The 13,935-nt window shown below is 32.9% G+C and overlaps 2 protein-coding genes across 3 annotated transcripts in view; both read left to right on the plus strand.

Moving 5' to 3' along the window:
- Positions 1 to 13,935, plus strand: part of LOC141520794 (olfactory receptor 13A1-like) — a 396,576-nt gene that overhangs the window by 315,030 nt on the left and 67,611 nt on the right. The gene's annotated exons all lie outside the window — the stretch shown is intronic.
- LOC141523056 (olfactory receptor 13A1-like) lies at positions 5,028 to 5,957 on the plus strand. Its single transcript, XM_074236341.1, has one exon. It carries the CDS (start codon positions 5,028 to 5,030, stop codon positions 5,955 to 5,957), a length of 930 nt encoding a protein of 309 aa, XP_074092442.1.

Consider the following 13,935-nt stretch of genomic DNA (forward strand, 5'->3'; position numbering starts at 1 on the left):
AGGTTTTAGCAAGGCAAATGGGGTTACGTTGCTTGCCCAAGGCCACACAGCTAGATCATTATTAAGTGTCTGAGACCGCATTTGAACCCAGGTACTCCTGACTCCAGGGCCGGTGCTTTATCCACTATGCCACCTAGCCACCCCTCCTTTAATTTAAAAATAAAAAAAACATTATCCTATGATATAATTTTGCTATGTCTTATACATTCTTTTTTTTCCCCATAAGGATATAATTTCTCTGTCATCAAATTCAACTGAAATCAATGTATATCATGAAAACAATGTAAAGATGAACAGATTGCCTTCTGTGGGGGCTGAGAGGAGGTGAAGTGAGACTAGGGCAAAATTGTAAAATTCAAAATAAATTAATGAATCAAATAAAAAAATTCATTCCTATCTATTCCATTCTTTTCTTTCCTTTTCCAAGTATTTTTGCAATCTTGAGACTAGGATATATTTTAAAATTTTTTTTTTAACTCAGTGGTTTTGCCTGTGTTATATAGTTGTTATCCATTTTAGGATTTGCTTCCTCAGCAATTTTCTCTCAAATTAATGGCTTTTGGAGTTTTCCTTGATTTACTTTTCTCATCAGTGTTAATATAATGAATTAGGGTGAATTATGCTTAAGTCATACACTGTAAGAGCATGATGTGTCTACTTCTGAGTATGATGACTAATAATTGTGGTTCCTCCTTCAAAGGGCTGTGTAGTTGTTTTGGTGATAAGTTCTTTCTAGAGGCATTGCCTTTTCATAGGTCTGCTTTAGGTTTTGCTTACATTTATGGCTTCATTATGGGTCCAAAGTCATTCTCCTGCAAGGCTCCCACCATGGCCTTGAGAGATATCTAAGGATTATCTTTGTCTGGGGTGTTTCACTTGTCTCTGAGTTGGACTTGCTAGTACCACACTGGATCCTACAGGGATCTGCCCTACATAGTGTCTTCGGACTTCATGAACATCCAAGTTGATTTCCATCATGGGTCTTTCTCTACTAGTCCAATTGGCACTGTTGTAGGACAGCTACTATGTGGAGCCCATTATGGCACAATAGCCAATGATTTTGCTGCCAATACATGCTACATAATGTGATAAAAAGAAAAGAATCATTATATGGTTCCTTCCCTTTTGGACCTTATGTCGTAAAACGGCATGTGACTATGTAAATATATATGCATATATATGTATATATATATATATATATATATTTATGCATTTGTTTGTGTATATGTATGTGTCTGTGTGTGTGTGCAATAGCTATAAGTGAAATTTACAATAGTTATAAATAAAAATTAAATACAAGTCCATTAAGTAGAAAGGCACATCTCTAGATATAGAGATCAATGTAAGAAAAGTAATTTCCAGATGTAAGAATCCTTAGAGGTCAATATTTAGCCTCATTTGTACCAACATCCCCCCCCTAAACTTATTAGTCTTCATAGGCCATTGACAACTTTCTGTAATTAAGCCTCTTGAGATTCTTTGTCCCTAAACACGTCAATGGCTACATGAAATATTTCAAGAGTTTGTCAGCAATATGATAGCATTTTTCTGTTAATACCAGGTCATAGTTTCTTAGATGAATGAACCATGACTATTTGTAAGAATATGTTATTGTAGTAAAATTAAACATTTCTTTGTGAATAGAGTATTAAAATTCCAACTTTTAAAAATCAATTTAATTTTTGAAAATAGAAAAGTTGGGTAAAAGATATTGAATGCAGAAGATCAACAATCAGTCTTGGTTTAATGAAGGGCTATCAGGGAAGAGAAATGATGGAGGAAATGGAAAAGTCAAAGTAGTCCAGGTAAATAATTCAATGAATATGAGATATAGCCAATAAGACAGGTCAGATTATGTGAATGCTAAAAATCAGAAAAAATAAAGGCATAAACTTGAAATATTTGGTCACAAATTAAAACAGAAAAGGAACATTCAGACATATTCATGCCACCAGATTATTATCACCACGAAGACCCTGAGAAAAAACTACAAAGGTATGATATAGTATATAAGTAATTGCAGTTAGCTGAGTATTGTTAACACATAAGGAAAGTACTATGTCAAATTTACTTATCAAAATAAAAAATGAATTAAAATAAGAGAAAGAACACTATTTGAAGTTCAAAGATGTGGCTGAAATTGTTTCCTTCACTTATTTTTTACATGATTTTGGAATTCACCAAAGCATTACTAGGTCTCTGTTTCCTTTTCTATTAAATAAAAGGTTTTGACTAGATCTCTAAGGAGTCTTCCCCATCTTAATCTAGAAGTCTATGTTTCTAAGAGGTACATATGCTAGTTACTCAGTCAATATAATGATTATTACCAGGAACATCTCTAAATATTTAGGGAAAAAACTAATTTTATTTAAAAAATAATAATACTTCAGTGGATCAAGGTAGGTTAGAAATGCCATCAAGGGGTAGCTAGGTGTAGAAGGGGACAAGAGCACTGGCTCTGGAGTCAAGAGCATCTGAGGCCAAATCAAAGTACTTTATAAACATCAAATTCTGATAATTATTGCCTTGCTGTGTGACCTTAGGTTGGTCACTTAATCCCAATGTTTTAAATAAATAATAAAAAAATTTTAAAGTCTTATTAGGAGATGATTTAGATGTAGGACCTTGGAACAAAAAATGCTTGTTTCTTGAAAAAAGCAGCTATTAGAAAATACAAGGTATGTGAATTAGTGTTCTGTTTTCTTATTGAAGTGGATTAGAGTACCTTGGCTTGCACCTATCAGTAAATAGAAGATCTCAGATTTGAATTGAGATTCTTTGACTCCAAGTTTAGGATTAAATTCATCCATCTCCTATGGATAACTGAATAACAAAAATCACCTGAGTGTTGTAATGCAAATAATATCATTCCCATCCTCCCCCTTTGCAGAGGATTACAGATGTAATTCCGGTCAAACTTTAGAGGCAATAAGTCCAGCGTGGCTCTCACCCCACCCCACTGCCATTTTGTGGAAAGGGAATTTAAGACCCAGAGATATCATGATCAGGTGATTGGTAAGTATCAGCTGCAAGATTGAAACTCAAGTCTTATAAAACTAAGTAAGTCCTGCTGATATTTGACTAGAAAATTGACCTGCAAAAATAAAAGCCCCTCCCAGGCAAAAATAAGGACAACTTCAAGTCATTGATGGCAAATCCAGACTTAAGGTTAATTATAGTGTATGCCCTACCACTAAGAACAATCACCCATGGGTTACCTAGGAAAGTTATAAGATGTGGATTTTGAGTAACTGATCAAGTCAAAAACCTTAGTGAATGAAAGGAAGTCTAAATCCTTCAATAAGCCTGAACTATCTTGGAATTGGAAATGTAGTTACTGGGAGAGAAGAAACAGAGCCTGAGGAGTCTGATTAGGTGTAGGAGAAAATAGTTTTTTAAGACTTATACAAATATTTTCAGATAATTCCACAGTAGACAATTTAAAAAGACAATAAAGTCACTCTCAGACTACTAGGAATGCTTGCATGGGTGAGAATCTATTTTATTTAGAGGTAATCATCAATATTTCTCTGGATTTCTTCTCTGGAATGGGTGCTAGACAGGATTTTTGTTTCCTTGGTTGGTTCTAGGCTTATGAAATTTATAACAATGAGAACTGATATATTCTCAAGGTAGAAAATTTACATTCAAAATGTAAAAGATATTTCCACTGATAGAAATCAGGTAACTTTGATGTAACTTTTAGTCTTAGCGAGTGACATCAGACAGTGAGAGATAAAGAGATGTGTCTTTAATTACAGGGGTAGAAAGTATTAGTGATAGGATCTGATTCAACATCTTCCTTACTCCAAGGCCTCACTGGGAGCCCATATCACATTATGCCTCAGCATAAACCTTACTTAATGAGTTAACAAATTATATTAAAAAGTAAAGTCATGTATATATATATATATATACATATATATATATACATAAATATATATTGGTAAATACAATATGAAATAAGTTATGTAGAAAACTACAAAACTGATAGAGGAATGCTTGAGGTTTTATTTGTGGACAACAATGTGGTTATCATATTGGTCCACATTCTTTCACTGTTCTCCTCAAAATGTGACTTCTACAAACCTGATGCAGACTATAATCTTTCTCTTATTAAGACAGATAAAAGAAAGATAACATGGATCATAAACATGAATTAACTTTGTAACAGAATTCAAAAGATCGAAAATCAGAGCTAAAAGAGGTTTAATATTTTGAATGATTAAAGGGGAATTTGGGTGTTATAGTGTGCCGATCACTGCTTCTGGAGTCAGGATAATCTGAATTCAAATCTGGTTTCAGGTCTTTGACACTTGCTACAGTGTTACCCTGGATAAGACACTTAATGCTCATTGCTTCCAATAATATCATATGATATTGAAAAAATATATACATATATATGCATACGTGTTCATGAAGTTTTTTTGGAATGAAATAATTCTTTTTTTAGGTGTTTGCAAGGCAATTGGGTTAAGTGGCTTGACCAAGGCCACAGAGCTAGGTAATTATTAAGTATCTGAAGCCAGATTTGTACTCAAGTACTCCTGATACCAGGGCTGGTGCTCTATCCACTCTGCTACCTAGCTGCCCCCTGGCATGAAATATTTTAATAAAATCATTGGAGGCTTATGTCTTTATATGGCTCTTATTCTCCTGCATGGACAGCTGACACACATACATTTCTTCCCATTGATCTCCCCATCTTATCAATGAAAGACGGTATTAATCAAACAGAAATTGTTTTAGCAATTTGTGTAGCATTTTGTCCTGGTAGTCCCTCATCCCACTTTCTAAAAAAACAGGGAAGCCATTTTTACAAATTCTAATGTCAAATTTAAAATTTTAGTATATTATGAATTCACTTGGATTATTCTGTTATGTTTTTCATGGATTGATGTATTTAATATTAAATTTTTTCAAATAATTCAGCCAGTTCGGAGAGAGAACCAGAGTTCTGTGATTATTTCAGCTGGTGCTAGAAGAAAACAAGAGAAGAAAGTGGAAAAAGTTCTCCTTTCCATAGGATGTTAATGAATAACCAGACACAAGTGACTGAGTTCATCCTTCAAGGATTCTCAGATAGGTTTTCTATAAAGATCTTGCTCTTTGGCAGCTTTTTTTCTTTATACACAGTTGCCCTTACTGGGAATATCCTGATCATTGCATTGTTTATTTGCAGTGCTACTCTTCACACCCCTATGTATTTTTTCCTAGTCAACTTGTCTATGTTGGATATCATGTGCACGACTTCTGTTCTTCCCAAGGTGTTGGAGAACCTGCTTTCTGATAAGAAAACCATCTCATATGTTGGATGCATGACACAAGTGTATTTTCTTACCTGGGCTGTATCTGGTGAGCTCTTGCTTTTGACAGCCATGGCTTATGACAGATATGTGGCCATCTGCCACCCCCTGCACTATAGCACCATGATGAGTAAGAAGATTTGTGTCCTTCTGGCAGCTGGGGTATGGGGCATATGTGGACTTAATACTACCATCAATACTGGTCTTATGATTCGTTTATCCTTCTGTGGTCCCAATATCATTAATCAATTCTTCTGTGAAATTCCCCCTGTGTTGCTTCTATCTTGCACATCAACATATGTGAACAATATTATGACAGTCCTTGCTGATGTCTTCTTCTCAGTTCTAAATTTCTTCTTGACCATAGTGTCATACTACTTCATCATCTCCAACATCATGAAAATCCGGACCACAGAGGGAAAGAAGAGAGCATTCTCTACCTGCTCCTCCCATCTAATTGTGGTCACCATGTATTATTGCACTGTATGTTATGCCTACGTCAGCCCCATATCTCACTATTCTCCTGAAAGTGGAAAATTGGTGGCTGTAATTTACACAGCAGTTAGTCCCACCTTAAATCCTCTCATATACACTTTGAGGAACAAGGATGTTAAGGAAGCCCTTAGAAAAGTGTCTCTATTTAGGAAGTGAAATCTTAGAAATTTAAAACTTTCTGTATGGGATTTATAAGGAAATTCTTTCAGTGATAATAGAAATTCCCCAGACTTGATCTTCTAATATCCTCAAGATTTTGCTTACTGTATAACTTCAGATTCTAGGGCAAGAGAATGCAATTTCTAGATACTGTTTCTAGAATCCCCTGAGTTTTTAGTAGAAATACAGACAAAATGGATCTATTAGGCAATTTAGCATTCTGATAATGCAAAACCAAGATGGTGAATATTTTCTCTTCATTTTGCTTTTTCAGAAATAGAAATGACTGAGAGGAGAGAGAGAGAGAAAGAGAGAGAGAAATGAGAGATTGATTTTGTTCTTGAAATTTGCATAAAATGTCTAAAAGAGAAGACTAAGGTAGAGTCAGTTAATTAAATATTCTCAATCATTAAAATGGCTCTGTAATCTCATTAAGAACTGCCTCCCTCAAAAGGATCACAATTCACTAATATTCCTCATTAATTATCAGATTACCATATCATATCAAGACAGCTCAACAAATGAAAGAAAAAATAGTATGTTAACATCCTCAGGACAAAGGAAACCCACATAGTCCCATTTTTGATGTAACTGGCATAGAAAGTCAAAATGCTGTTCTACCTCTTCATGGTTATGACTCATGACTGGCATGTGATGTATCACAGCCCTTGTTTTACATTACCATAGAACAACAAGAAATATTTAAGTTTGAAAATCCCTGGCTCTGACTTTAGGGGAGTTGTTTTTGAGTCCTCAACAAATACCAGCTTCTTGGTCAAGTTATCATTCTATGCTCCTAATTGTTTGACTTCTTTCTTTGTGAGATCTCTTCTGTTGCTCCCCTGATCCTCTAAATATAGGAATGACTTCATGACCATCATGGCTAATACATTCTTTTATGTTCTGAGTTTCTGGTTTATTATGCTGTTCTATGGCTTCAGCATCTTCACCATTATGGCAAGCCATACAATAGTGGCTAACAGAAAACAACCACAATGACACTAACTTTTCTATCTACTCCTCTCGCTTCATTGTAGTAATTCAACCATAGTCCATGTTTATATAAACTCCGGCTCCAGTTGCTCCCCCAAGAAGGGCAAGATCATGGCTATGCTTTAGAGTGAGTTCTCCTCTGAGCCCTCTGATCTATACTTTGAGAAATAAGGATATCAAGCATCCCCCAGAAAATATTTTCCTCTTTAAGGGAAAAAAGATGATTTGTTAATCTAAACATTAGAGAGGGCTGCTTCAGATTATCATAAAAATGCCAATTATTTTATCTTTTGAGAAACGTTTCACATGGTGTTTTAGGGTATCGTCCAACAGTAGGAAAATAGCCAGATTTTCTCCCTCCCCCTTCATAATTTCAAAATACCTTAAGATGAAGAATATTTTTGAAACATAATGAGATAAAAATACACCTATTGTAACTTTCATCTTATTTATAAGAAAACTGAGACTCAAAGATTTATGATTTCATATTTTTAAAATTGTACTGTACTTACTTTTCTCCATGTTTTCCAAATCCACTGGGGAAAAAAGATAGAAAGAAATACAGAATCCTTTTATCAGATAGAATAGTAAATCAAATTAAATTCCCATATTGGTCACAACCAATAATGCATTTCTTTTTCTGAATATTAGTGTATTATCTCTCTGTCGTGATATCACCAACATTCTTCTTTATTACCATGATTTATTTTTTAGGTGACTCAAATTCTCAAAGTGTGCAGAATGACTCAATTTTAAAATTCATATTGGTATCCTTAACTATTCTTCATTTACTCATTTCACTCTGCACCAATTTATTCAAATCTTTTTTAAATCTCTCTGAAATAAAATTTTTCTAATTTCATAAAGAACAATTTAATTTCATTACATCATATATCACAATTTTCCCATCCATTCTCTAATAATAGGTACTATCTTAGTTTATACTTTTTTCCACTATAGAAAGTTCCATTATAGATTATGTCATATATGCATATATGTATATATATATACATATACATATAGATATTTCTTTGGATATATAGATCTATCAGTGAAATAGATGTACAAGAGTGTAGACTTTTAAACAACTTTTTATTTTTGTAATTCCTTATTGGTTCTCAAATTATTGGAACAATACACAGTTCCACCAGTAGTACATCAACATCCATTTTCATTCTACCCTATCAACAATTTTCATTTATTTTCTTAATTTCGTCAATTGGTTGGGTCCTTGACTAAACTTCAGAGCTGCTTTAGCTTGCATTTTATTATTAGTGATTTGGAGTATTTGTTCATAGGGCTAGGAATGTCTTGATGTTTTTCTTCAAGTTTAAAAAATCAGAATATCTAAATCTAATTTTTTTAGATTAAAATAAAATTACTAGTTATATATACATATATATATATTCCATGGTGAATATGATTTTTTTGCTTTCTTTTTTGTCTCTTAATTTTTAGTATTTCTACTTTGATGCACAGTAATAAAGGAGGAGTTGATTTGTTATTTTTTGAAATTCTCTAAGGTTTCATGTTCAGCTCAATTTATTTTTCATGTATTTTTCTGGTTAAAATGTTTTAAATTATTAAATTTTCCTAATTTGTGATTTATCTGCCTTCTCTATGTTTGGTATAAGTTTACATTATAATGATAATTTTTGATGATATTTTCTTCTGTTTGTATAATTTGTTTTTGCAGAATTAGTTTATTTAATTTCTTTTTCAAGGGTCAGTTTTAGAATATGGATTTTATTGAATTATTTGCTCTTTTCTGCTTTCTTGTAGATATTTCCATATCAGGATGTGTTTTAGTTTATAAAAGTTTCACAAATAATCAAAAATAGGTAAAAATTCTTTCTCTTTCCATTTAGTAATTACCAGAAATTTTTTTATAGAAATTATAAAATTGAATTCAAATACTTTTTTCCCATTTTGCTTAGATTTGAAGGAACAAAAAGTAGTAAAATAAGTTATCTCATGATTAGAGTGCTAATATCTAATTCTCTCTAGAATTTTTTCCCTTTTAAACATATAGATGTTATGTATGTATAACTTACACTATGTTATAGTGTATGTTAATTATTTAGTTCATTATCTTTGGAGCCTTTAACTATTACATTGTTTCTCTGCCCATGTATTTTTCTAATATCCTGAAGACTTATCTGAAACTACTAACAGAATATTTTTTCAGCTCAAAGCTGAATAGTTTTTCTTTGATTGTCTAGGAGAATTTTTACATTTCAAGTGTATATATTATAAATGGATTCTGCTTTTTAATTTGGCCTATTTTTTTTGTTTTCCATTTTGAGGTTAAAATCTCATTTGTATTAAATATCATGATAATTAACTGCACATTTCTCTTCACCCTTTTTGTCTCTCCTTCTTGTCTCTTATTATTAACTTCTTCTTCAAAATAAGAGGGAAGTGGTAAAGAAGAAATTTGTTTAAAACCTATGATCTAGAAATTTAATAGGTTATTCCTCCTCTATTGCCATTAATCTATACTGATTTTTGTTCAGTTTCAGGTTTTGCTACAGCTTTCTTTTCTTTTTTTCCCTCCCTATTTTCCAGACTCATACTTTTGATCCTGAAGATTTCTTTGCTTATGACTATTACCTTATCTACTATTTTTTTTCTCCTTAGCCTTCTTATCCCTGTCCCCCATCCCTTCTCAATTAGCAGAATCCAAATCCTAGATGGAATGTGTGTATGTGTGTGTGGGATGTTTGTGTGTCTGTGTGTATATGTATGCATGTGTGTGAAGAAGTCTCTTCTTATATTTAAATTAATTTAATTTCTTAATAAAAAATAACATTACGAAAAACCTGGCTCAACTTCATCAGTAATCACTCCTATTTTTTTCTCAGCACACAATTAATATGTTACTATCTCTTTCCCTACTTTTATATCTATCTCTGCTTCTATTCCTGTAAAATTATGTTCAGCTTTCTTTTTTTTTTCGGATTCAGATAATTTTGAAGTTTGTAGGATACCTATACCCTCATCCAGTCCTCCATCTTTAAAGTCTATACACCTGATGTATCACTATGACATGAAAGTGATTTCCTGGATTCTTTTTCCCTTTTTCTAAGACCATAAAATAGAATAAAAACATTTTGAGGGCCTCCTTATGTTTTTTTATAGCATAAAGTCTCAAACATATAAAGACCATATGATTACATGTGTTTCTGAAGATTTATTAAAATATAAACATTATATCATTCCATAATCCCTTTAAAATAAATACGTGTTTACTTTTTATGTTTCTCTGCATGCCAGTAATTCCAATTCAAAATGACTATTTAGTTGTGACTCTTTCCTTAGGAATGCTTGAAAATTCTCAATTCCATTGAAAATCCATATTTTTCTGTTAAAGAATTATGTTTAGTGTTGGAAGATATGTTATATTTGACTATAAGCTTTTATGTCTTGACTTTTGGAATATTATATTGCAAACTTTACTTTCCTTAACTTTGATCTTGCAACATTTTCTGTGAATCTGACTTCCTTGGCACTTCATATCATTCTTAAAATATGCTTGTATATTTTTTCCCTTGATCTAAAAGTTCTGAATTTTAGCTAAAGTATTTCTATGGGTTTTCATTTGGCATTTTCTTTTATGGGGAAATTGGTAGATTCTGTTTTCACATTGTCTTTTGGTTCTTAGAAATTTGAACAGCTTTCACTTGTAGTTCTGTAAATTATGGTGTCCAGACTTCTTTTATGATTTTAGATACATTTTCGATGGTTTTCCTACTCCTTTTGTGTATTAACTGTTTTTTTGACTTCAATATTTTTGAAAGATTTGTTTTTATGCCTAGTCACTTTTCAGTTGTGCCAAACTCTTCCTCAAAGTTTTTAGGCATTTCTTGTAAACAATACTGATGCCCCTTCCTTCTCCAGACCATTAAACAAATGAGGAAACTGAGGCAAATATAGTTTAGATGACTTGTCCTGAGTCACTGTGTCTATGGTCACACAGTAAATGTTTGAGGTCAGTTTTTAATTCCATCTTCCTGACTTCAGATGCAACTCTTGATCCACTCTACCTCCTAACAACCTATTTGGTCTATTCTAATTTTAGGAACTTAGGTCTTTTTTGAGGTTTTCTAAAATCTATGCAAAGTTTGAAATTTTCCTTTAAATTTCTTCCTATTATTACACCCAAAGGACAAGAAAAATGTGCATACCCTTTGGTCAGCAATACCACTATTGGGTTTGTATCCAAAAGAGATCATGGAAAAGGGTAAAAACATCATTTGTACAAAAATATTCATAGCATCCCTGTTTGTGGTGGCAAAGAATTGGAAACTGAGTGAATGTCCATTAATTGGGGAATGGCTGAAAAAACTGTGGTATATGTACAACATGGAACACTATTCTATTAGAAACCAGGAGAGATGGGAATTTAGGGAAGCCTGGAACAATTTTCATGAACTGATGCTGAGTGAGAAGAGCAGAACCAGAGGAACATTGTAAATTCTAACAGTGCCATGAGGGGTGATGATCAAGCATAATGGACTTGCTCATTCCATCAGTGCAACGATCAGGAACAATTTGGGGGTATCTGTGATGGGGAATATGATCTGTATCCAGAGAATACATTATCCTAGTACATAATTTTGCTATCTCTTATACTTTTTTTTCCATAAGGATATGATTTCTCTCTCATCACATTCAACTTAGATCAATGTATACCATGGAAACATTGTAAAAATAATAGACAGCCTTTCTGTGGGGGCTGGGGGGAGGGAAGCGAGATTCTGGAAAAATTGTAAAATTCAAAGTAAATGAATGAATTGAATAAAAAATAAATTCCTTCCTATTGATTCCATTCTTTTCTTTCATTTTCCAAGTATTTTTGCAATCCTGAGACTAAGATACCTTTGCTTTTCTTTTTTTATTAACTCAAAGCTTTTGCCTTTCTTATACAGTTGTTATCCATTTTAGGATTTGTTTCCCCAGTAGTTGTCTCTCAAATTAATGGCATTTGAAATTTTCCTCGATTTTCTTTTCTCATCAGCCTTAATACAAGGATTAGGGGTGAACTGTGCTTAAGTCATACACTGTAAGAGCATGATGTGTCCACTTCTGAGTATGATGACTAATAATTTGGTTCCTCCTTCAAAGAACTGTGTTGATGTTTTGGTGATAAGTTCATTTCATAGGTCTGCTTTAGGTTTTGCTTACATTTATGGCTTCATTATGGGTCCAAAGTCATTCTCTTGCAAGGCTCCCACCATGGCCTTCAGAGATATCTAAGGATTATCTTTGTCTGGGGAGTTTCTCTTGTCTCTGAGTTTGACTTGCTAATACCACACTGGATCCTACAGGGATCTGCCCTACATAGCGTCTTTGGATTTTATGAACATCCAAGTCGATTTTCATCATGGGTCTTTCTCTACTAGTCCAATTGGCACTGCTGTAGAACAGCTACAATGTGGAGTCTCTTATGGCACAATAGCCATTGATTTTGCTGCTATTACATGCTACATAATGTGCTAAAAAGAAATCAGTTACGATATGCTGACTTCCCTTTTGGACCTTATGTTAGAAAATGACATGTGACTATATATACATATATATATATATATATGTATATACATATACATATATATCTGTATGTGTGTGCGTGTGTGTATGCAATCGTATAAGTGAAAATTAAACCTAAGTACATTAAGTAGAAAGGTACTTCTCTAGATATAGAGATCAATGTATCCAAGTCATTTTTCAGATATAAGAATCCTTACAGGTCAATATTCAGCCTCCTTTGTACTCACCCCCCCCAAAAAAAAAGTTCATTAGTCTTCATATGCCATTGACAACTTTCTGTAATTAAGCCTCTTAAGATTCTTTCTCACTAAACACCTCAATGGCTACATGAAATATTTCAAGAGCTTGTCAGCAATATGATAGCATTCTTCTGTTAATACCAGGTCATAGTTTCTTAGATTAATGAACCATGACTATGTGAAAGAATATGTTATTGTAGTCAAATTAAACAGTTCTTTGTGAACTTTGTTTAAAATTGCAACTTATAAAAATCAATTTATTTTTTGAAAATTGAAAAGTTGGGTAAAGGATATTGAATGCAGATCAACAATCAATCTTGGTTTAATGAAGGGGTATCAGTGAAGAGAAATGATAGTAGTGAAGAGAAATGATGGAAGAAATGGAAAAGTCAAAGTAGTTCAGGTAAATAATTCAATGAATATGAGATATAGACAATAAGCCCGGTCAGATTATGTAAATGCTAAAGAACAAAATAAATAAAGGTATAAACTTGAAATACTTGGTCACAAATCAGAACATAAGAGGAACATTCAAAGGTATTCATGCCACCAGGCTATTATCACCTCGAAGACCCTGAGAAAAACTTATGTAGGTATGGTATAGTATATAAGTAATTGCAGTTAGGTGAGTATTGTTAACACATAAGGAAAGTACTATGTCAAATTTACTTATTGAAATAAAAAATGAATTAATATAAGAAGAAGAACACTATTTGAAGCTCAAAGATGTAGGCTGAAATTATTTCTTTCACTTTGTTCTTACATGACTTTGGGATTCACCAAAGCATTACTGGGTCTCTGTTTCCTTTTCTATTAAATAAGAGGTTTTGACTAGATCTCTAAGGAGTCTTCCCCATCTTAATCTAGAAGTCTATGTTTCTAAGAGGTACATATGTTAGTTACTCAATATAATGCTTATTACCAAGAACATCTCTAAATATTTAGAGAAAAAACAAATTTTATCTAAAAAAATAATAGTACTTCAGTGGATCAAGCTAGGTTAGAAATGTCATCAGAAGGCAGCTAGGTGTAGAAGGGAATAGAGCACTAGCCCTGGAGTCAAGAGCATCTGAGGCCAAATCAAAGTACTGTACAGCCATCAAATTCTGATAATTATTGCCTTGCTGTGTGACCTTAGGTAGGTTATTTAATCCCATTGCCTTAAATAATTGTTTTTTTTTAAAGTCCTATCA

The sequence above is a fragment of the Macrotis lagotis genome, chromosome 4 (genome assembly GCF_037893015.1).
Source record: "Macrotis lagotis isolate mMagLag1 chromosome 4, bilby.v1.9.chrom.fasta, whole genome shotgun sequence".
NCBI classification, from domain to species: Eukaryota; Metazoa; Chordata; class Mammalia; order Peramelemorphia; family Peramelidae; genus Macrotis; species Macrotis lagotis.

Coding starts and splice junctions, on each gene's coding strand:
- LOC141523056 (XM_074236341.1), top strand. CDS start 5,028: ATGTTAATGAATAACCAGACACAAGTGACTGAGTTCATCCTTCAAGGA.